Consider the following 23,476-nt stretch of genomic DNA (forward strand, 5'->3'; position numbering starts at 1 on the left):
CTTTCTCCGACCTGCGTATAAAAATGCACCGCCTCAGAAAATCCATTACATCTAGTTTTATGATAGATTTCTGATGCCATCTTACCTTGATGTGATGATTTATGTCATTGTTCCCACCAACGTCTAGCTATGGCATACAGGTTTTAATTAGATTGCATTGAACTGCCAGACCATATTTCTTTCCCAGGGACAATGCAACGTAAGAGAGTATGACCAATAAAGGCTGTAGCAGAATCCTTATTATTCACTTAATTGCATTTTGTTTCATTTTTTTTTTTTTTTTTTTTTACAGCAAATATGACCGTGATGCTTGAGAAAAACACAGATCTGTTGCGTCAAATCACCACGCTGTCCACTCTGATGGTCGACCTCTCCTCCTGTATCACATTTGACCGTTACCAAGGTTACGACACAGAAGAGGAACTCAACACAGAGGCCCAGGATCTCGCCAAAGACAGAAATCTTTATGCAAGTGAGTCATCAATGAATTCAGTATCATAGACAAAGGTACAATGAATCTTAATTGACTTCTCAGCAGTAGCATAATCATTCTATAAATATTTATGGGCTTCCGCTTCTTGTTTATCCAGTCCATTTTATTATTTAACACAATATACATCTTAAATAAAAGTTGTACTATTAAAATTTGTTGATAAATACTTGGATGCCAGATGGATTTGATCAATATTTACTTTACCTAGATGCTAGAGTCACATGAACTGCAGTGAGAAGAACGTTGTTAGTTAAATGTCCCACTTGCTCTCAGAATGATTGTATTACAGAGTCCACTTAAGATTGCAGGACTATGCATAACATGTTCATTTAGAGTGTAGTTCAGTCCAGATCTAAACAGATTATTTTACTCATCAACATGGATAGATAGAAAAACTTTACTGATCAAGAAGGAAATTCAAGGTTGTTAGTTGCTCCCACAGTCATCAGCACACTTCATACATACATCAATATCAAATGAATAAAGAAATAGCTCTAAAAATCGTTAACATCCAGGATAATAAATACAAAATCTGCATCAAATCTCCGTTTCATGTCCTACCAAGAGTTATGCTGGCTGATGGCCCAGGGGACAAAGGACTGTCTCAGAATTGTATATATTGTCCCAACATTTTTACATACGAGTGTAAAAAAATAGCTTTAAACCACTAAACCAAATTATGCTCACTATATATTTTCAAGGTGTCATTTTCAAGCTGCCTAAAGACTCCAGAAAGCGGCGATCGGCCTCCAACACGACCACGCTGCCTCCCAAAGTGCGTTACACCATCCGCATGCACATGGACAACGTAATGAGAACAGACCGTGTGCGAGAGCCCTTCTTCACTAAGGACACGCACATCTCGGCTGGGCAGACACTGCGCTACAACCGGGGCTTTATTTACCTCCAGGAGAGCATTGACAGAGCGATTATCGAGATCCAGGCCAACAAGACAGTCACAGACACGGCTGTGCAGATTCAACCATTCCCCTATCCCTGCCATCACCGAGATGAGTGAGTTCTCTTGGATATTATTCATAAGACATGAACATACAGCTGAAATACGCATGGTTTGTCACAAGCATTGGTGTGGAACAATCTGTCAAATCTCTCATTTGCCACTTGGGACTGTCAGTAAGTAGTGTTTCTCCTGGTTTCACACAGTAATTGGCTCCACGCTTCAACATTTAGTATTGTATTTTTAACCAGAAATGTCGATACTGTTTCCTGGACAGTCCAGTATACCTTTCGTGGCTAGTGTTGATTAGTTCAGGAAGAGTTTGGCAAAATATTGTCATTCAGAAATAGGTTCAATAGATAGATTCAGTGTAATAAATAAATAAATAAATAAATAAATGAAGATAAGAATAACAAAAAAAATTTTCCAGAACAAATTTTAATTGTAATGGGGGCCCAGTACTACTTTATTTACTTAAAATGTTTAAAGTATGCATTAACACTAACATTAACAAGAATAGCAGGGATATTGTATTGTAATTGCTTTGCTGCTGGAGCAATATATTATTACTATTGATTTTTTTTTTCACTGTGTAATGACGTTCAAAGTACCAAATTGTGTTATTGACATAATTGTGCACCGTGTATTACACAGCAAATCTGGAGGTCATAGGATAAGAATTACTTCATAACAATACAGCCATATATATGTATATGTTTTCATAGGCAAAACTACATTTACAAAATTACATGTTGGAATATAATCTTCATATAAGCATACATTTCAATGAGTTAATGCTGATACCTCATCTGTGAAGCCTGCATATCCCCTCTGACCAACTTTGAGATATGCTCCCTGACTTTCTATTCCTTTGATTTATTACTCAGCAGCACAATTCCTGATATGTTTGCTAAAATAATGACTTACACCATCAGACAGAATCTCTATGTGTCAGAGCCTAGATAGAATGAGACGACAAAATATAGGCATTTATTTTGCAGTAATGATATATGGATCAAAACATGGCTGTCAAAAAGACCTGAATCCCCTGGAGTATTGTTCTCTGTGAATCATGGTGTGTCTGTCACCATGCAATAGGAGTGCCTCATCTTCCTCTTGTCGACAGCGATTTGATGCTTTGCAGAAACATGATTGACAGTTCGCCTCTCTTGATTCCCCAGGTACCTAGAGGCCATCTCCTTTGTCTTCCCACTGCTGCTGATGATCGCTTGGGTGCTGTTTGTGGCTGATTTTGTGAAGAAACTGGTTCACGAGAGAGAAATGAAGCTACATGAGGTGATGCCCTTAAATTTGTCTTACTTTGTCTTGGGCTACAGTTATCTCTTTAGTTACATTACCAATAGTAGGCACAGTAACATTATGGTTAAAGCTGCAGTTTAAGAATAAGTATTTATGAATTAAAATTTCACAAAAAAACAAGGATGGATCTTATAATAGACACATATACAATAGGCCATGCACCAAATGTATCTTTTGATAGAGACTATGGTCCAATGTTAAGCATTTCATTGGTAATATAAATATAAATTTCAAGACAAAGCCACATGGGGTCAGTTACTTAATGGTTTGATAATAATTTTTGATACAATTTTTTTAATTTTTTATAATATGAGTTTTTTATTATTAGAAATCCACACATGAAATCATGCATCATGTTAATTTCTTTTAATGATAGAAGGACAAATATTGATTGCAGAAGTAATATTATTTGATTTTTTATCTTTGTCGTAATTACAACATTACATCTACTGTTTAAGATATATAATAATAAATGATTATTTTATGATTTTTCTTGCTAACAGTACATGAAGATGATGGGCGTGAACCCTCTCAGTCACTTCTTTGCTTGGTTCCTTGAGTCTGCCTTCTACCTGGTCATCACCATCTTCTTCCTAACCTTGGTGTTGAAGTACGGGAATATCCTACCTCACAGCAACGGCTTCCTGCTCTTTCTCTACCTGTGCGACTACGGCCTGAGCATCTTGGCCTTCAGTTTCCTCATCAGCACCTTATTTGACAAAACCTACATCGCGGCTCTGAGTGGCAGCCTCCTCTATGTGCTCGCCTTCTTCCCCTTTATTATCGTCTTGGCGATGGAGGCACATTTCAACTTCTCAGTGAAAAGCCTTCTGGTGAGTGTCTGGTGAAACATTGCATAACATGTAATTATGGGCATAAATATAACATAAATGTGTATCTGAACCAACCTTGCCTTGTGTACTAAATGCACTGCTGTGTATCAGTGGTGAGTTGCAATATAGAAAAGAACTTTGTAGTGAATGGGGCTATTTAAGATTTATTTTATTTGTTATTATTTTATCATTTCATCACAATATACCAATTTTGAGTTGTATGTGTATAAGATATATTTTAGTCTGTAGGAGTTTGAGGTTTCTGTCTGTTTGAAGATATTGACTTGCCTTATTCTAAAACTTCTATTATCTTTATCACTGTCAATGTTTTGCTCGAGGGCTTAGTTGTTGAAGCCATCAACCAAGACTTCTTGAAAAAGATCTGTGAATCTCAATAAGACCTTCCTGGTTAAAAAACAACAACTGCATAAATAAAAGTAAAATGTGCTTACCAACATGAGTAGCATTTATTTTGGTGCATTTTGGTTGTATAATTTATTCTAGTTATATTTGTGAATTTAAAATAGAAATGGTGGTTTGATGAATGTTTTACCATTAATTCTTACTATTCTTTATCAATTGTTTTGTAACATGTGTCTGATTCTACCCATTTTATACCTTTGCAGGGTTTGTTTTCCCCGACCGCCTTCAGCTATGCCAGTCAATATGTCTCCCGGTATGAGGCCCAAGGAGAAGGTATTAGCCTAAGCATCTGACATGCATCAGATAATGCCTGACAGAAAAAGGACACCGTATGTGGGAATCAATCACAATCTTTTATCTGCTTTGTCGTCTTTAGGGATTCAGTGGAGCAACTCGTACACCTCACCCATTGCTGGAGACATGGCTTCGTTTGGCTGGCTCTGCTGGCTCATGCTCATCGACACCTTTCTGTATTTAATTATTGGGGCTTACATCCGCTGTGTTTTCCCAGGTAAAGGGACAGACAAGTTACCAGCATTTATTAGCGGCTGTGGTACCTGGTTTACAAACTATGAATGGAGGAAGTAGATATTTATATCTATATTTATATACCGGTATATGTAACTATGTTTTAGTTCTCACAAACCCTTTAAAACATTGCTAATAATCATGCGTGAATTTACTGGTGTGTGCACAGCTTTAGAACAGCTTTTTTGAAATGGCAAAGTGAAGCAGGAATGGACCGCCAATGTGCAGTCAGTCCAAAAGCATTAAGTTGAGAACACTGTTTGGAATCAATCACAGGTTTGCAATCAATAATATACTACATAGCCGCAAGCGGCAATGATGTGCCTGTGCTCTGACCCGTGTCTTTGCAGCGACCTCCACCTATACTGCGACCCTCGCCTATGCATTATTCTGCCCCTACACCTAAGCCACCCCTCGCCCTAAACCTAGATCTAACCCCTAACCCTACTCTGAGCCTAAACCTACCCTAACCCCTAAATGTGACCCTGACCTTGACCTTAAAACCTAACCCTACCCTAAGACCTTAACCCCTAACCTAGCCTAACGCTAACTATGCCCTAACCTCTAATCCTAACTCCTAACGTAACCCTACCCTTACCTCTAACCCTAACCTGCCATTTTTCTCAATTTTTGCATGGTGATTTTTTAAAAATCCAAAATGGCAGACTTCTGGTCTGTAAGGGGGAGTGGTCACAATATATATTTTTTGTTCCTATTGCCCTGATGCATCTGGCTACCAAATTCGGTTTGGTTACACCAAAGTTTTTGTCAGGACATCCCATTGGTGAGGACATAGTTTTGGCTTGTTGTTTGTTTTTATCATTAGAATAACATGGAGTGTTTCTGTAACTCTCCGTAAATAAAATGGCATGGATATTATTGACTTTTGTGATCAGGATGCCAAAAGTGAATTTTGTGCAAAATTTTGTTTCAATCTGTAGGGAGCGCTAATGCACCACATCAGATTTTTTCACATTAAATATATGTAGGGCTGGGAGTTTACCAACTGATTTAAATTTAACTGAAATCAGTGTTTGTGGAGCAATTTGTGTGGTGAAGCTGCAAAAATGTTTGAATTTTTACAGAGACCTTAAGAATGTTGATAACTTTTGATGCCCACCCCTTGAGATAATGTTGTACCAAATCTGAGGCTGTTTTGGTGAACCCTAGGAGGAGTGTGTAACAGTACAGTATTTACAAACACTGTGGAATCATGCTTAGCAAAGTCAAGCGGACGGCTTTAATAGTATTACTTGTCTTGTCATCATCTACTTCTGTGTCAAATTTCCAGTTTTCCAGTCAATTTCTTTGGCATCATTCGTATACCCTAATGTAATTTTTTGTATGGGTGCTGATGCACCATTTTATATATTTTCGTAAATTGAAAAAAGCCAGAATGTAGAGAAGCTCAAGTTTTTGTGATTTTTCGCCATTGTTCACTGGGTGAAAAATAGTTCACTTACTGGCTACTATTAGCATCGCTTTGCAATAATGAGATGCAGACAGTGTTCTGGAAGAAAGTCTAAAAGTGCTGCTTTTACAATATACGCTTTGGGGGCAAAATGAGATATACTTATTTACAAGTCGATTACCCCAGCTTTAACAACACCAAAACTTTATTAAAGTTAAAGTAACAGGTCTTTTAGTACATCTAAATATTTGAATATGCAACTAACGCCAAATTGAAAGGATAATAAAGCAGTAACAAAGACATTCAGGGACAACCTCACTTCTATTTAGTGCAGGAAATTGTAGTGTAATAACATGCACATTTCCCATCAATAAACTGTTTGATTTGTACTTTGCAAAACAGCATCCTCTGATTGACTAAAATTTTCATTTTAGTCCAGTTGTGTTCATTACCTTTTCAGTAGTACAATAATGCTGATACAGTTGTTTTTAGATGATGTGTCTAAGTTTTGTTACTTTATTTTTAGGAAAGTCCGGCATGCCATCTCCCTGGTACTTCCCTTTCACTGCATCATTTTGGACTGATTTATGTGGTTGCAAGAAATCAAAAAGTAAAGGCCGCGGGCTATTTATTACCAACATTATGCAGACACAACTGCCTGCATTCCCTGACAGTGACGAAAAAGGAAATGGTATTATTTTTTATTTATAATTTATGTCCCATTTATTTGTTTGTGCTACTGAAGCACTTTTTTCAACTGTTCATAATATTTGGTTTCTTGCTAGCTTGATTTAGTGTTTCTCCTTGTATTTCTCAGGCAAAGGTGATCTCTCCTCAAAGACAGGTGAAAACTTCTCAGACCTGCCTGTGGGCGTGGCTCTGTATGGTCTCACTAAAATGTATGGGCAACAAGCAGCCATTAAAAACCTTAATGTTGCTTTTTACGAGGGCCACGTCACTTCGCTGCTTGGACACAATGGAGCTGGCAAAACCACCACCATGTATGTATATAGTACATCTATTCTCAGTTTTCTCAGAATCAGCATGTGCTAAACTGAATACTAATGCATTTTGAACATTCATTTAGTGAATGTGGTGTTTTCGCATTTGATTTGTGCTCGGCTTTAATCATCCTAAGAGCTGACTGCTGACAGAGAGTTTGTTTTGTCCAAACCTGGCAGCGCATCTATATACTCTCTATGATAGACCTGGCCTTCATCAGTGGGAGCACTTGCATTTACATTTTTAATGTGATCCATTTGCTGATGCTTTCATCATTTTGTATAATGGCTATACAGTAGAAGAATAAAAAAAAACATGATGTTGGTTTCTACAATGTAGTGCACATCAATAATTATTTTAAACCCAATCAAGAAGACATTAGTTTATAAAATACAAAATAACTTAAATCTTTGCCCCTGCTTTCTATCCAGGTCAATCCTTACTGGTCTGTTCCCTCCATCGTCTGGCACTGTAGAGGTCTATGGCAGAGACATGCAGACCAACCTGGAGGACGTGCGCAAAGAGCTGGGTGTGTGTATGCAGTACGATGTCCTGTTTGATCACATGACCGCCAAAGAGCACCTGCTGCTATATGGGCAGATCAAAGCCCCACACTGGACCAAGAGGGAGCTCAAAGAACAAATCCGCACGTAAGCCGCCATTTTATATTACGGTTCTGTGGTCATTCCTCTAACTTAAGATGGTGCAAGTTATCAGATGCATATTTTTATCATTACCTTGAATTCACCAGACAGGCCTGATTTTTGAAACAATAGCCTTTTTAACCCACAGAGCCTGGAGGTACTGGTGGGTTCACATAAATGTATTCTATTTTGAGTAATAATTGGACAGCTTCTGAGCACCCTGTTGCATCATGAAAAAGTTTTTAAAGATGAACAGGAAAACAAGCCTAAACTTTTAACTACATCATTCATATGTGTGATGCAGCTTCAGTTGTGTTCCCTTTAAGGGTTTTATGCACAGAAATAGTTTGTTAACATGAATCCCTTGTCAAATGCATCTCATTGATTTCCGACAGGATCCTGGAGGAAACAGGCATGTACGCTCACAGGCACAAGCGAGTAGGAACCCTGTCGGGCGGCATGAAGCGCAAGCTGTCAATCTCCATCGCCTTCATAGGGGGGTCTCGCCTGGTGGTGCTGGATGAACCCACCACAGGAGTCGATCCCTGCTCCAGGCGCAGCATCTGGGACATTGTTATCCAGCATAAGAAAGGTGAACCTAAAAAAATCACTCTCTATAGCATGGATCATTCCTGGAAGTACAGAGATTTATTTTATTTTAGTCATTTATTTTAGTTATTTAATTGAAAACAGGTTAATTGTATAGACAATCCAATAAGTTATTCAAAATCAATAAAGTGGGTGCAATTAACATTGGTTAGCTTGGTTATGATCAATGTCTAAACATAATTTCAAAATGCAACCATAAAGCAACCACCTCGTTTTTCAGATAATTGCATCATGTTAATCACGTGTGTCCAAAGAAATATAATTTCTGAATGGAATTGTCATTGTTTTTTCCATCAATGTCAATCTCTTCCTTGACGTCATGGCCATATTCCAGAGTTATCCAGTAATTATCCAATGTTGAACTCTTCTGTGTAATGAAATCAAGATGTGAACATTTTTGGCCTGGCTGTGTATACAAATATTTTTGTTGGATTCTGTGCAAAAGAGGGCCTTTTGGTACTGAGTAAACCATCTCTACAATTTGTCCCCCCTCTGATCTGTTTGTATGCATGTCTTGTTAGGTCGCACTATCATCATGTCCACACACCATCTGGATGAGGCTGAGGTGCTGAGTGACCGCATTGCCTTCTTGGAAGGAGGGGGACTCAAATGCTGTGGCTCACCATTCTATTTGAAAGACCAGCTAGGCCAAGGTTACAAACTAACTCTCACCAAGAAGGTAATTACACTTAAAGACAGACATTTTATATTCCGTAAGAAGCTAGAAATTGGCATAGAATTAACTTACTTTGCTAAACTGTGCTAAAATGCTTCCACTCTTTGCATAAACACATAATATGCAACTTAAGTAAAATGCTTTCTTTTAATGTCAGCAGTTACATTGTGCGTTTTCGATTGTGCCCAGGCATCCCATAAACTGTGATATATCTTAGCATTATGCCTAGCCAGCAAATTGTGCTATTTCCTACCGCACTGTTACTGAGGAGCAGAGCCACTCATGTGTGAATAAATCCTATGTTTTATCTCCGCCACATTGGGCACACAATTCATTGCAAAAGGGTGATTTCTATCAGCCAGATTGAAAACTGGAAAATGGACCAAATCCCTACAACAGTGACGCTCGGTTGCTGACTGCTGGCTCACACAATTTATGTTCTTCGTTCAGCTCAGTCATTGAAAGTTTGAAGATGGTACAGGGTACAAAGAATGGAATTACTCTGCAAATTGTACCTCCAAATCTAATCACACAGATCCACTAACTCTGTCTGATTGTATTCCTAGCATTTTAGCCTGTCAGTTTTTGTCATTTGCATAAACTTGAGACAGCTCTCCCAAGGCAACATTACACAAAATATAGTCTGTCTTTCCTGCTTTAAAAGTCAGTTCCTAGATAATTTCAAGACAGGAGTACTACGCTGCAGGCATAGATTTTGCAATTTAAATGTGTATAATTTTGAATAGCAAATGTAGGGCTGAGCAATTAATCAAATTTCAATCTTGATTAGAACTACCGCTCCAACCTATATTCTGTTTAGAAAAAAATATATAAATAACCTGTGTCATTCAAAAAAGAGTTTTTCATTTTCCCCAGTTTGTCCAAAGCACCTACAGCAGCTTTTAAAACATGAATTATAAAAAAGTGATATTGAAAAACCTAATTAATCACATTTTAATCAGTATTTCTAATTGTTAATAACATGCTTGGTCCTCTTTAGGTAAAATTAAATAAAATCAAGTCATAATTTTTGATAAACTCATATGAGGGAAAGAAATTGTGATACATGTTTATGCCCAGCCAGTATGCCAGTTTATTCTTCCTATACATGTTAGCTTTTTAATAATTGTTTCAAGTTGTCCTAATTTAGCAACACTTAATAATAACTGCACTTTAAATAGCCTCAATAAAGCATGAAAAAGACTTAATTCACAATGAGCAAGTAGTTTATGAGAAGATTCTGGTAACTAGAACTGAGTAACCCTAACACCTTAATTAAGTAGGTGTAGATGTAGTTATTGTAACGTACTCATAATTCAAAGTTTCACCCAAATAATTATTTTTTTTATTTTTTTATTTTTTAGCAATCCTAAACATATGTCTGTATCTGTTTATAATTAGACACACAATGGAGAAACCAAACAGATTGACCATGCAGAACTGAAGGCGTTTGTCCAAGCCCATGTACCTGAAGCCCGGCTGAAAGAGGCCCAAGGCAGTGACCTGGTGTACCTACTGCCCCCGTTCAGCTCCAACAATGCTGCCTCGTATCGCTCCCTGCTCTCCGCCCTCGACTCTAACCTGGATGCCCTGCAGCTCGGGTGCTATGGCATCTCCGACACCACCTTGGAGGAGGTAGGTCAAACTTGTCTATATATTGCAATGTGTACTCATTTTCTTGATTGATATTCTCAACATAAGAGACTATAAGCTTCAGTAAGTGATACACTGTTGGTAATGACACTACAAAACTATAGTAAATGTGGTACAGGGGGAATAATCTTTTATTTATTCTTCCTTGATGCCATAAATATTTTTTCCTGATAATAACAAAATACATGCCTTATTTACCAGACTATATATCGCTCTGGAGTAAGTTGCACGAGCAAAAAAATGCATAATAATGAAGAAAAAAACATATATAACTCGCGCTGGACTATAAGGATACATTTATTTTACAAAATCCGAGACCAAGAACAGACATTTTATCTTCAAAGGCAAGTTATAATAATAACAATAAAATAGACAGGCTGAATAGCAGTACAGCACACTAACGTAACACATAGACCACGAACTGAATACGTGTCTGGTATGTTTACGTAAGATATTAACAGTTAATCAGATATCTGCGCTAACGTAACATATGCCGTTGTGTTCACAAACATGAGAGACACGAGAGTTCTTTTCACTGATGTTTGCTAGTTCTATGGTGTGAACTGTGATGAAGAATTAAGACCACAGTAAACACATAAAATATAACATAAGCTCTGGCTCATACTACATATACACACAAAATTGAATATACATACCACTTTGGCCTGCTAATAAACAAACCGCTGAACTGAAAACTTTATATTTTACTTTTCAATTGTTTTTTAACTTGTGCTCAGGTAAGACTTCGCATTAGCGTAAAAGGCTGAACCGGAAAAGAGGAAGTAGATTTCACAACCTTAAACTAGACAAAACTAAACTAACTAAACCAAATATTTACAATATTGTTCCAAATGAAAAATTATCACCTTTTATGGTCTTATAAATAAAGGGGAAATAAAAAAGAGGAAATTAAATATGAAATGTATACATGAAAACGAGTCATAGTAAATTTTCTTGCAGGTATTACAAATACACCAGCACCATCTATTGGTCAAACAAGTGACCTGTAACATGTATAATCAACCGTTACATAGCACATATTTATTCAGCTACATGAAGCATAGACAGAACTGAATACGTGTCTGGTATGTTAACATTAGATAAAAAAACAAGTTAACAAGTTTACTCTCACTCCAAATCACTAAATCCATTGAATTCTTCATCCTTTTGAACAACACAGCCTCCTCTGGAAGTAGATGAAGCGCAGCTTCCGCATGGCTGTCATATTAGTACACAAACCCAGAGTACCCTCGCACAGTTGTCAGTGTAACAATACCAAAGATGTGAAATTATATACTATAATAATATATTCAGATGCCACTTATATGTTAAATTATTATAAGTTGCACCCCTGGACAAACTATGAAAAAAAGTGCGACTTATAGTCAGGAAAATATGATCATTTGAAGGCAGGAGTATTAGGCTGCAGACATAAGTTTTACAATTTAAAGTTTATAATTCTGAATAAAAAAATGGAGGGCTGGACAATTGATCAAATTTAAATCTTGATTACAACTACTGCACCAACTGATTAAAAGTGTTCTACAGTGGCTTGTAAAACATGAAAATTTTATATATTTTTTTAAATGTTTTTAAATCCTCTATGCAGCCAGGCACCAAACCAGAAAGCAATTTGCTCCATTGCCCATTTTTGCCTTTTGTGTTTTATTTAATGTAATGAAATGTGTCACTAACAGTATTCCATGCAAATGGAGGTGATGATCTCAACTTTATACAGAGCATTGTTGGACAAGCACAGATGTTAAGTGTCTTTCTGCTCTATAGGTGTTTCTCCATTTGACACATGACGCTGCAGGTGATGGTGATCTCCCGACAATATCTGAAAACGTGTCCGATACTGACTCCATAAACAGCTATCCAGCCTCGGAGGAAAGCAACTATGGTGACACTGTCTGTAAGTCAATTTTTTTATTTCTTACATATATTTAGTTTAGTTATATTATTTGTTCTTAATTTTTTGTGATTTTCAAACCATGAACTCAAAAACTAAATGACTTTGTCACAATAGTATTCAATGTTGTTGATTAAACCCGGTGCCAGATGTAATCCAGGATGCAATTCAGAATAAAATAGGAATAAAATAGAATAAAACCTTGTCTCCAGTGCTGAAGTACACTGTATGACAGAGAGTGTGCTTGTGACAGAGATTGTGGCACAGTGGATGGCTGTAATGTGTGTGTTAACTTGCATATATCTTTTTGTCTGTTCATTTACATGCAGTGTCTTGACCAATTAAATACATAATAACCATAATAAGCAAACTAATTGTAAACTAGGTAAAACTAAAACTAAAATCTACGTTTCAGTCAGAGTAAAATCACATCACGTAACGTAATTGATGCATTTTTATCTATTTGTTCTCATGTCATCATTAAAGCTTTTTGACATTATTTATTAAGGTTTCACTGGGACCCAAACTGTGACTGGTGTGAAGCTGGCCTGGCAGCAATTGACGGCAATCCTAATCAAGCGGTTCCACCACAGCCGCAGAGACTGGAAGGGTCTAATCTCTCAGCTCCTACTCCCTGTCCTGTTTGTGGTGTTTGCCATGGGAATGGGCACCATCAAGAGCGACCTCAAGCACTATCCTGAACTGGAACTCAGCCCTGCACTCTACAACATTGGACCAAGCTACTCATTCTTCAGGTTAGTGAGAAATAAAGTAGACTTTGAAACGATCAAGACGACATTTGAAAAGTGTACAAACTTGATTTAAAGGGCCCATATTACCGTAGTTTCTAATCTATGTTATTATGTTGTTTCCTTTTAACACAAAATAGTAGTTTCATACCATGTTGGTCTCATACTAGTTCTGGTAAAGATTAAGACCATTCTAAATCTATTCACAACCAACTGTGTCCTATTTATGTGTGAAAAGAATGATTCAAAACGAGAGGATTTTTGAACTCCAAGAATTCTTTCAAGCACATTTTACTAACTGAATTAAAACCGTATCAAAAGATTTCAAGTGATGTAGCAATTCATCAACACTGAAAAGCACTGCCTTGACAATGCTATGGGTGCAATTACATAATGATAAGAAGAAACCACATGCTACATTTATCACAGAAACTCCATAACAATCTATAAGTATTTATTCACTTGATGGTGGAAAAAATGTTTTATTTATAGGTGTTTTTTCTTTCTTAGCGAAAGGTACAGGTGTCTCCCAAGTGTCAGTAAATTAATGTGTTTTTCTGCACTTATGAGGGTCTTGCTCGCATGCTGTTTTGGGCTGCAATGTTTGGCCTTCTCCAAAATTACACTCTCCGTCCCGAGGGAGACAGTCAACCCCAAAGATCAAACAGTTTTCCAACAGTTTAATCATGAAGGTGATTACTGCACCACAGCTGTCTGATTCTGATGAAACTTTAATGAAGGCCTGATGCATCTTGATTTGCCCAGTGGGTTTTGAGCGTGAGGCTGTAGTTTGTTGAAGGGCAGACAACCCTTAAGGAGAAGGAGAAACAGCCAGTAAGAGTTAGGAGATGATTGTGATGAGAAGGACCGAGGAGCCAGATCAAAGCTGCCCAAATTAGGAGCGTCAGGCGCTTGTGAGATGTCTTCATTCTTAAGATGCGGCATGCAGGATCAAGGACAAATTTAGCAAAACAGAAAGTAATAGTGCTAATTTGTATGAGAATAGAACTGTTGTTTTCTCAAGACCATTTTAACCCAACTTTAACCAGCAGTGTTCCTGTTTAAAATATTGAATGTGGTGATAACAACTACTATTAAAACAATTCTCAATGCAAGTAGTAGCTGGCTTTGTTTTACATTTCTCTACAATCTTGTCTAAAACCTTTATCTATTATACTTTCATTTATCACAAGTATATGAAAACAATATTAACACTGTTCACCTAGTCATTTTAGTTGCCCATTAAAAGTGATAGTTTAGCCAACTTTTGTAAAATGTTTAAATTATAATAATAATAATGCCTTACACTTGTAATGCGCTTTACAGGCTTGTCAAAGCCTCTCAAAGCACTACACTATAGTCATTATTCATTCATTTCCACACTTGGTGATGGTAAGCTACTATTGTAGCCACAGCTGCCCTGGGGCAGACTGATGGAAGCTGCCGATCTGCGCCATCGGCCCCTCCGACCACCACCTATCATTCGAGCACACACCACTTTCATACTAGGCAATGTGGGTGAAGTGTCTTGCCTAAGGACACAACGACAGAACTTGGTCCGAGCGGGACCTTCGGGTTGGGGGACCAACACTCTAACCACTGAGCCACTGTCGCCCCCCAATATCATGCACTACATTCACTTTGACAGTTTTTACAATTATAGACTAAAATATGTATATATTTCCAAAAAAAGTATTACAAACTAACAAAAAAAAACTTGATTATATTGAATACTGACTTATTAATGCCATTGATTGTTTTGTTAACAGTAGCCGGAACTCGAGTAAACTGGCAGACACCATGCTATCCTTCCCTGGTCTTGATAACGCCTGTCTTGAAAACTCCAATGACCAGTGAGTATCCAACAAAGTCATACCATGTCATGTGTCTATCTCTTCAGTGCATTTGTTTACCACTGTTTGCCCCATCAGCTCCACGTCTTTATTCTCTGCTTTGTTTGTGTATTGAACCCCTGCAGCAAAGCATCATTGGTATTCCTTAAACACCTTGTGTATATAAGAGAGATTTTCCCTCTTACCAGACTCAAATCAATGTTGGCACTCATGAACCAGACCTTGGGCTGTTTTGAAATTCTCATTTTTACCAAAACCAAAGGAAAATATGAACAGGATGAAAAGAGGATGGATTGCTATAAAGAGCTTGGATGTTGTGATTGTGGCTATGCGGATTGAAAGGAAGGGTTTTTTTTTGTGTTGTAGCAATGCCTCTGTTGCACTGAGTCTTGTTTTCTGTACTTTTTTGTGAATCAACTATAGACTGGCATTACATATTCCATTAACTAATTAAAAATATTTTTTACAATCCATCAGAAATGTGAGACTTGACTGTATATGTATATATATACTGTATCTTGGTTGGGATTAAAGTATCACACAAATTTAAATTAAGACCAAAAGTGCATCATTTTATACTATGTCTATACTTGAAGATTACACCTGTTTATTTTTTATTATTATTGTTGTTTTTTTAATCAAGTTCAGTTTTTTGTCAGCTTTTTCACAGATTTAAATTTTGCATACCTTCAAAACAAACATTTTGAACAATGTATTGCATACCACATCTAATTTATATTTAACAAATGATATCCCACATTGTTTTTGCAAATGTACTTGTATATATTCAAACCAAACTTATCTTTCTTATTTAATTCTTTTTGTAGGGTGTGCACAAGAAGTACAGGATCTTGGATTGAGGCAAATGGCACTCAAAAGTTCAGCCTCTGTAAATGTGTCCATGAGAAGGAGGTGAGTTTCAGCCACTTGACTTTGTTTGCGTCTTTGCATTTTCATTTTTACACGCCTGTCCACACTTGTTTTATTGTGTCGTAACTTACTGTCATCTGTCCGCTGCAGGTTTGTGGAGCGGGAGGCTACGTCCCACCTCATAAGAAAATCCCCTCGTCTCAGATCGTTTACAACCTGACCGGCCTCAGAGTGGAGAACTACCTGGTGGCCACTGCAGACGACTACATCAGGAATAGGTCTTTAAAGCTGTTTATTGCACTGGTTTTATGACATAGTTAGATTTGCTTTTATAACTAATCAAGGAATTCACATTATGTCAAATTTACTTGCAACCTTCAGATATTTGACCTTTGATTATGTAAAGGATACAGTTTCTTGGACATAATTATTTTTCATTAGGTTGTGGTATTATTGTGCTTGACAGGTGTATCTGCTACTATACTGTGCTGAATCATTGCTGTTTGTACTTTTTGTTTGTAAGGTATGGTGGCTATGATTTTGGATTGCCGCTTCCATCAAACCTACAAATGGATGTGAAAACTGTGCCCAAGAATCGCACTCTATCTAAGGTAATGTGAATTTACTTTTTTTTTTTTTTTTTTAAACAATGACCTTATATTCTATTTTTTAGTTGTTATAATGACTATTATTTCAGTGTATGCTACCTATATATATTTGTTTGGGGGGTAGGTCTGGTTCAATCCCGAGGGCCACCACACCATGCCAGCATACTTAAGTAGCATGAACAACTTTATACTACGCGCCAATATTCCTGCAGACAAGGATCCAACCCAATATGGTAAGTTTATAATGTAATAATACAAATTCTATAAAATGAACCTCAAACTTTTTTATTAGGACATGGGAAAGATCTCATGAATTAAAAATGTATAATAAACTGACTACAATTATATATTGATTTAATTAGTCATGTAAATTTGACACAAGTCTCGCTGTACCCATATCGCTTAATATTTCCTACCTTCTTGCATTAGATTGGCCTGATTAAAAGTAGTGCACTCGAAGAAGCAGTTGTTGACTGAATCTTAAGCACGTTTACTCACGGTTCACTTCACTGCTTTAAAGCCAGGGGGTGCTGTGCGTCCTCCATGCCACATTCCTCTATGCATGAAGAATACTGATGAATGCTTTACTCTGGGGAGCTGTGCTAAAGAGAATGAGGCTGGCCCACGTTTTCACTACTGTTTCAGCTCTGTGTATCACCCTGACCATCTGCCTGCAAGCATTTAGTGCATGCACACACATAAACACACACACACACACACACACACAATGAAACACTCACAAAAATAAACAGCCTGTGTTTTAAAGTAGTTGATGATAACAAGTGCCTCAGGGTGGGGTGTAAAAAGTAATTTGAATGTTACCCCTGAACTCATAACTTGGACTTGGAGACCGGGGGTGGAAGTCCAGTGAGATACAGATTTTTGTGGCTATGGTTATCTATCTAACACTATTCCCTTTACTATAGTGCGCACATATATAAGCCAGAATGGGAACTGTCCTATGGGATTTTTATTTTTAGTCTCTATGTACAAATTATATTGCATTACCTGCTGCTACAGACATAGCGCTACACTACTGCGCCACATTTTTATTGAAAATCTGTCTCCCACTCACCACTCAGGGGATGTAAAGTTTGTTTAATTAGCCAATATTCCAAAAGTTATGTGGAGAAAAACATAATTTGAGAAAGTTTTAAATTTAACAGTGTAGACTTACATCAGTTGTTTGTGAGAAAATGGAAGTACAACTGCAATATATACTTTAGATTGTACTGTAACTCAAATTACTAAAATGTTATTGTGTCCTTAAAAACGAATGTAAATTGTCTTTTAAATTGTGACACTATATTTAATGGGTTGTGTTTTGTGCCACCTAATTCAAATTACTGTAGACGCATATTCTGATTAACCTGTTCCTGAAAAGCATAATTTTCTCAAAAAATGCTGTGCGGTTCGAGTGTGTTCAAAGCTACAAGCCTTGGGTGATCTCGCACTGAGAGCAGGCACATGCAGGGGACTGTGGATGTGAGCAGAAAATGATAAAAGAAAATTCAATTTCCTTTGTGTGCACTGGCAAATGAAATCATCGTGTACTTTATTTTTCAATTGACTGTGTCCCAGGCTAAAAGAGCATCATTGCTCATTTGGTTCCTGTGTTGAAGAATTGCCTTCTTTGTTTTTTCTTGCTAACTAAACACTATTTCTTCTGTTACAGCCATTTCAGTTTCCAGTCATCCCTACTTTGGGCGACGAGATGATGAAGATTCAATGTAAGCGTAATCTAATGGCAGAATATTTTCCAACCAAAGGGAGAATTCACTTTTTATCTACAATTCTAAATCTTTTACTTAATGTTATGATACTGTTATAAACTAACTGATTATAAACTTAATTTGTAGCATCAAAGTCAAAGTAGTTTCAGGGCAGTGCACAGGTATTTACCCATATCTGATTTAGCAAATGGATTTCTCGGGGTTCGCACTATTGATTAGCCTCCTGATATAATGTGTGTTTACCCTGAAGGTGGCAGGGAGGTGGATTGATTGCACCCTGCTTCCTAAAACATACCGAAAATAGCTGTTGATGTTCAGTTAAATATTTTGTATACACTGGATACAAAAACATATTACTCACAGTGATGTATGTGTGTACTGGCACTTCAAACCTGATCAAATATACTTCAGTTGACTTTCAATAGTATCACTAGACTCTTGTAACTGGACCCTATTTTTGCAATTATCCTGTTACAAACTATAGTCCACCCTCTGAGTGCCCTATACCTCCCCATTCCTCTAGGGGCTTGTGCTTTGTAGTTAATGTATTGATTTGGCTGCTGCTAAATCTATAGTTTGCTTATTACAGTAAATCCCACAATGTGGTAGCTGTACCCCTGAGACCAAGGCATCCTGGCTAAAAGCTTACTCAGTACCTGTTGTCTGCTATTCTTTGCACTTTCTTTCGAATGCCCACCACATATTCAGGCTTTCCCCTCTTTCTCAGTAAAACAGTGTTAATGCACTTTCTTTTGTAGGCTTTCAATGACAGAATGCCATTTATATTGTAAATGTTGTACACAGGCAGTTTGTTATTTGGAGGACAGGATGCAGTGATGAATCAAAGTCTGCCTCTTTGTCTGTGGTCCCCAATGGACTGCGTTGTAAGCCTAGCAGCTCACTACGAGCCCAGTCACTATTCAGAAATTCCGCTGTGAATTTAGACTCACTGTGTCAACCAATACCATTATCTAGTCAAAACAAAGGAGCCAAATACAACTCTTATGACCCAGCTGCATATATATTAATGAAATTCTGTTTATTGCAAGCCACAGGAATAGTTCAAATGAGCCGGGTCACAGCAGGGGGGGTATTATAATTGGTTGCTATAGTCTAAAATGTGATGCTTTTATTACGTCGGGTTGCCTCATCTTGTGAATCACCATGAGTACCGTCAAGTACTTTAAACACAAGAAACATAATGACAATAGTGTCGTAGTGCTGTCGAACGTTTGCCAGTGTACATACTAACAGCATGTCCAAAGGTTCAAATACAGTAATTTTGGCGATATGTTGATTTATTCCAATCATTTATTCACACTGACATTTTGCACATACTGTGTCCTACGACAGCTTAATTATATATTATATTTGATTTAAACTAGTAAACATTGCACATTTTACAATGTTTAAGATCATTTTCTGACTAAAATGAAGTAAAAATGCATGTGAATTACTGGTGCTACACAGAAATAAGCAAAGCATCTTAATTTGTATTTTTGTCAACTTTACAGCCAATAGTTTTTTCAAATATCTAAAAGAGATGCTAATAGAATTTGCCATTTTTCTGGTAGAGGACAAACACCTGCTTGTGTCCACAGAGATGTTATTGCTTTACCTGGAATGTTCCATAGTGCAGGTCATTAAACTTATCTATCTCCATTGAGACAAGCAGGTGGCGCTGCCAGGCCAATTTAAGTTCTGTGGACAGGCAACCCTGCACACAGTAAGAATTTTCTTAGATATGTTTTGAGCAATAACACACATGGAGTTTAATACTATACTCTGGGACATTTCTGGCAAACAAGACAGAAAAGTTGCATTGTATTTTTATTTCAATTTTTTTAACGGCATGTATCACAAATTGGACATGGCAGGTGAAATGGGAGAAGACCCTAATTGTGTGTCTCTTGTGCTTCCCATCATTTCTACAACATTAAATCTCACACATCCATCTTGTCTGCATCTCAGTGTCCAAGGCATGCTTCAGATCATGGTAGCTCTGTGCATCCTGGCAGGGTACTCCATCACCACTGCCAGCTTCGCCATCTACGAGGTCAATGAACATCACAGTGGTTCCAAGAGGCTGCAGCACATCGCTGGAGTCAGTGAGCCATTCTACTGGGCTGTCAACTTCTTCTATGACATGGTAAAGTACTGGTCTGATTAAACAAGGACTGATTCAGTTAATCACACTTTTTAGACAAATTATACCTCACACTACAAAAAAGGACTAGTAGTAGTTTGGCTCAGTTTGAATATTTTTGTAGTTTTTGGCTTGCTACTGTTTTTTTTTTTTTTTTTTTTTTTTTTTTTTTTTACTTTAAACTAAAGTCATAGTCATTCCATTTTTGCATATTCCTTGTTTACAATTTTCCCTTGCATTTCACTTTCAGTGGTCTCAATGATTCTATTCAGTGAAGTAACAAGATTTTGTGACAAAATGGCTGTAGCTTTCAAAACTAAATTGCCAAAATTTCCATATGATTGCACTATTCTATGATTTTTATATCAAAACAATGTCTTTTAAATTTGTATTATCTGTATTTTCTTGATTGGATAAATAATATAAACTGGATTTTATCCTTGCCTTTTTACAGGTCATCTATTTGATCCCTGTGGCTCTGACAGTTGGAGTGATTGCAGCGTTCCAAGTACCAGCTTTTACCGAACGTCAGAATTTGGCAGCAGTTACTATGCTTCTGGTTCTTTTCGGGTGAGTTTCAAAATAAATATTTAAATCCAATCCATTTTCTTCCATTTATGCAGGACCTGGTTGTGGTAGCAGCTGTATGGCAGAGATGCCCAGAATGTTACAATATAATTAAATTAGGTCAATAATTTTGTTAGCTAGTTGTAGTATAGTTGCATTTATATAATAAGTAATTCTCTATTGTATGTCATAATCTAAACATCTTGTATGTATGTCTTGTTTTCTTTAATATCTGATACTCACAAATTAATAATTTTATTTGAATGTTTCACAAATCAAGAAATGTTATTGAAACACAGAGCAAAACATTAGTTATACTGTTTAAAGTATCATTTAGGTGCTCCTGCTCTCTTACTGTAATTGATATCAACACCAAAATTTACAATGAAATCACACATCAAAATACCTCTACAGCATATGTAGGGCTTGTGCTGTTGCTTTGGTGCCTGTCCTGAGCCCTACATTTTTGCAGGCCAACAGCATTCTGCCTCTCATCTATCAGACAGATGTCTTTTTCCCAAGCAATGAATAATCACAGTGCTCCATCTGTCAGTGCACTCACACCTGGTCCGGTCTGCAGCCTCCCCACTTCTGTCTCCTGTCATAGCTTGGCACCCAGCGTCTGCCGACCAAGCACCTTTTTTGGGCACGCCACCGCGATGCTTTGTCTTTGTCAGGCTCTGTTTGTGTTTGTGGCTCATGTCTGCTTTCTCCACACACCACCTATCGTCTCTTTTTAACTCACTCCTCCTTTGTGTCTTATCCTCTCTGTCGGACCGACCCGGGCACCCCAATCAAGCGAACAAGTCGATTATGTGAAAGAAAAAGACAGAAAAACAAAAAGGGAAAAAGGATGTTTTGCCACCAAGGGAATAAAGGCAGAAGTGATTTATCTTCATCTTATTTGGTGCCAGGACTGAATGTTTACCCTCCGCAGAGTCTGCACAGTGGTATTTTTCTGAAATTTCCCTCATTTTCAGTGGTCTATGGTGCCTATTTTCATCAGCTTTTCTATGTAGCTTATAGACATCAGAATGGCCCATTCTGAAACAAGGCAGCGTCATTTATTTTTCTGTGAAATGTAAGACTGTAAATAACTGTCATATTTTTAAGATTTCTTGTGCTCATTTTCCTCTAGGTTTTCTACCTTTCCGTGGATGTATCTCTTGTCCAGCGTGTTCAAAGATGCAGAGATGGCCTTCATCACCTATGTTTGCATCAATCTCTTCCTCACCGTCAACACCATCATACCGACTTCCATCCTCTACTTCATGGGGCAGATTACACAGCAAAATATTGAGGTTTGAGATATTATATGGCTTACTATAAAGTGCACTCACTGTTATCAGGTACATCTGTTTCGATGTGTAAATGTGAACTAAGATTACACAATATTATAGTCCACAAGTTCAAATTGAATAGAAAAGTCACGGTAAATTTGATTTGGGTCTATTGTTATCTGAGTCTACTACCCCACTGTCACTCTCTTTGTTTTGAGTGTAAAACTTAGAGATTGTTTTGTCTTGAAACTCCAATAGGTCAGTCAAAAAATTAAAAAAAAATCAATCCAGTGCGGGTCCCTTTCAGAGGCTCTTAAATCTCCTTTCTTTTGCCCTGAGATACCTTGTTTGAACTTCCACTTGTGTCTTTAATGTTTTAAGTCTAAACCAGCCAGGTCTGGGTGTTATATTTGAATTTTATAGAACTTTTGCCAGATGGCAAAAAAGTGTTTGTTTGTTTTTTTATTCTACCCTTATGTTGTTATATAATACAGGATAATACATTTATCTTTGACTCTGTTCTTTAATGCTGTTTTGTTTTTCCTCCCCAGAGCCTAAAAGTCATCTTTGACAGGCTGAGCGATGCCTTCCTAATCTTCCCTCAGTTCAACTTCGGTAATGGGCTTTTGGAGTTAGCGCGAATGAACATCCAAGTGCAGCTGCTGAGTGGTTATGGTATTGATGCGTATAAGGACCCCTTCTCCACCGAGGCCTTGGGCTGGATGATGATCTCCTCCTTCATTCAGGGAGTTGTCTTCTTCACGCTGCGACTATTGTTGAACAAGTACATCCTACGCAAAATCAGGTCAGTTGCAACAAGCATTCAGCCAATGTCAATAATGTTTCTTGGTTTATTTATCATTCAAATGTTTTAACAACTGCTCTTTTCAACTTATGCAAGCAACTGAATTTATTTACTGGTTCATTCATGTTGGTTTAGTTGAGAATTCTGCATTTGAGACGTGCTGCTCCTGTAATGGGTTTCAGCTGTATGCATTTTTCCTTTCATAACAGAAATTTTGAGGGCCTTCAAAAGATATTACGGGGATGTTTTTAGTTATTTATAGTTAAAGCATATGTCCTAATTTTACATCAACCATAAATAGCCAAGGAGTTCGGCCATTACAAAGCTATGTGTCGTCCTCAGTATTGTAAAATGGGCTCAGACAATTTCTTCATGTCTCACTCTACTCTTTACCTCCACACTG

The 23,476-nt window shown here is 37.4% G+C and overlaps 1 protein-coding gene across 1 annotated transcript in view; it reads left to right on the forward strand.

Annotated features, from left to right (window-relative positions):
• abca12 (ATP-binding cassette, sub-family A (ABC1), member 12) overlaps nucleotides 1–23,476 on the forward strand; it is a 55,505-nt gene that overhangs the window by 22,980 nt on the left and 9,049 nt on the right. Inside the window, exons 39-62 of the mRNA XM_033986482.2 lie at nucleotides 293–472; nucleotides 1,195–1,507; nucleotides 2,633–2,747; nucleotides 3,275–3,604; nucleotides 4,231–4,300; nucleotides 4,404–4,538; nucleotides 6,493–6,657; nucleotides 6,784–6,967; nucleotides 7,400–7,618; nucleotides 8,008–8,204; nucleotides 8,743–8,900; nucleotides 10,299–10,532; nucleotides 12,336–12,465; nucleotides 12,971–13,217; nucleotides 14,981–15,064; nucleotides 15,892–15,976; nucleotides 16,085–16,212; nucleotides 16,458–16,545; nucleotides 16,667–16,775; nucleotides 18,218–18,272; nucleotides 20,247–20,424; nucleotides 20,876–20,991; nucleotides 22,127–22,289; nucleotides 22,820–23,073. Coding sequence (XP_033842373.1) covers nucleotides 293–472; nucleotides 1,195–1,507; nucleotides 2,633–2,747; nucleotides 3,275–3,604; nucleotides 4,231–4,300; nucleotides 4,404–4,538; nucleotides 6,493–6,657; nucleotides 6,784–6,967; nucleotides 7,400–7,618; nucleotides 8,008–8,204; nucleotides 8,743–8,900; nucleotides 10,299–10,532; nucleotides 12,336–12,465; nucleotides 12,971–13,217; nucleotides 14,981–15,064; nucleotides 15,892–15,976; nucleotides 16,085–16,212; nucleotides 16,458–16,545; nucleotides 16,667–16,775; nucleotides 18,218–18,272; nucleotides 20,247–20,424; nucleotides 20,876–20,991; nucleotides 22,127–22,289; nucleotides 22,820–23,073 — 3,937 coding nt within the window. The remainder of the gene's footprint in view (nucleotides 1–292; nucleotides 473–1,194; nucleotides 1,508–2,632; nucleotides 2,748–3,274; nucleotides 3,605–4,230; nucleotides 4,301–4,403; nucleotides 4,539–6,492; nucleotides 6,658–6,783; nucleotides 6,968–7,399; nucleotides 7,619–8,007; nucleotides 8,205–8,742; nucleotides 8,901–10,298; nucleotides 10,533–12,335; nucleotides 12,466–12,970; nucleotides 13,218–14,980; nucleotides 15,065–15,891; nucleotides 15,977–16,084; nucleotides 16,213–16,457; nucleotides 16,546–16,666; nucleotides 16,776–18,217; nucleotides 18,273–20,246; nucleotides 20,425–20,875; nucleotides 20,992–22,126; nucleotides 22,290–22,819; nucleotides 23,074–23,476) is intronic.

The sequence above is a fragment of the Periophthalmus magnuspinnatus genome, chromosome 21 (assembly GCF_009829125.3).
Source record: "Periophthalmus magnuspinnatus isolate fPerMag1 chromosome 21, fPerMag1.2.pri, whole genome shotgun sequence".
Taxonomy (NCBI): domain Eukaryota; kingdom Metazoa; phylum Chordata; class Actinopteri; order Gobiiformes; family Gobiidae; genus Periophthalmus; species Periophthalmus magnuspinnatus.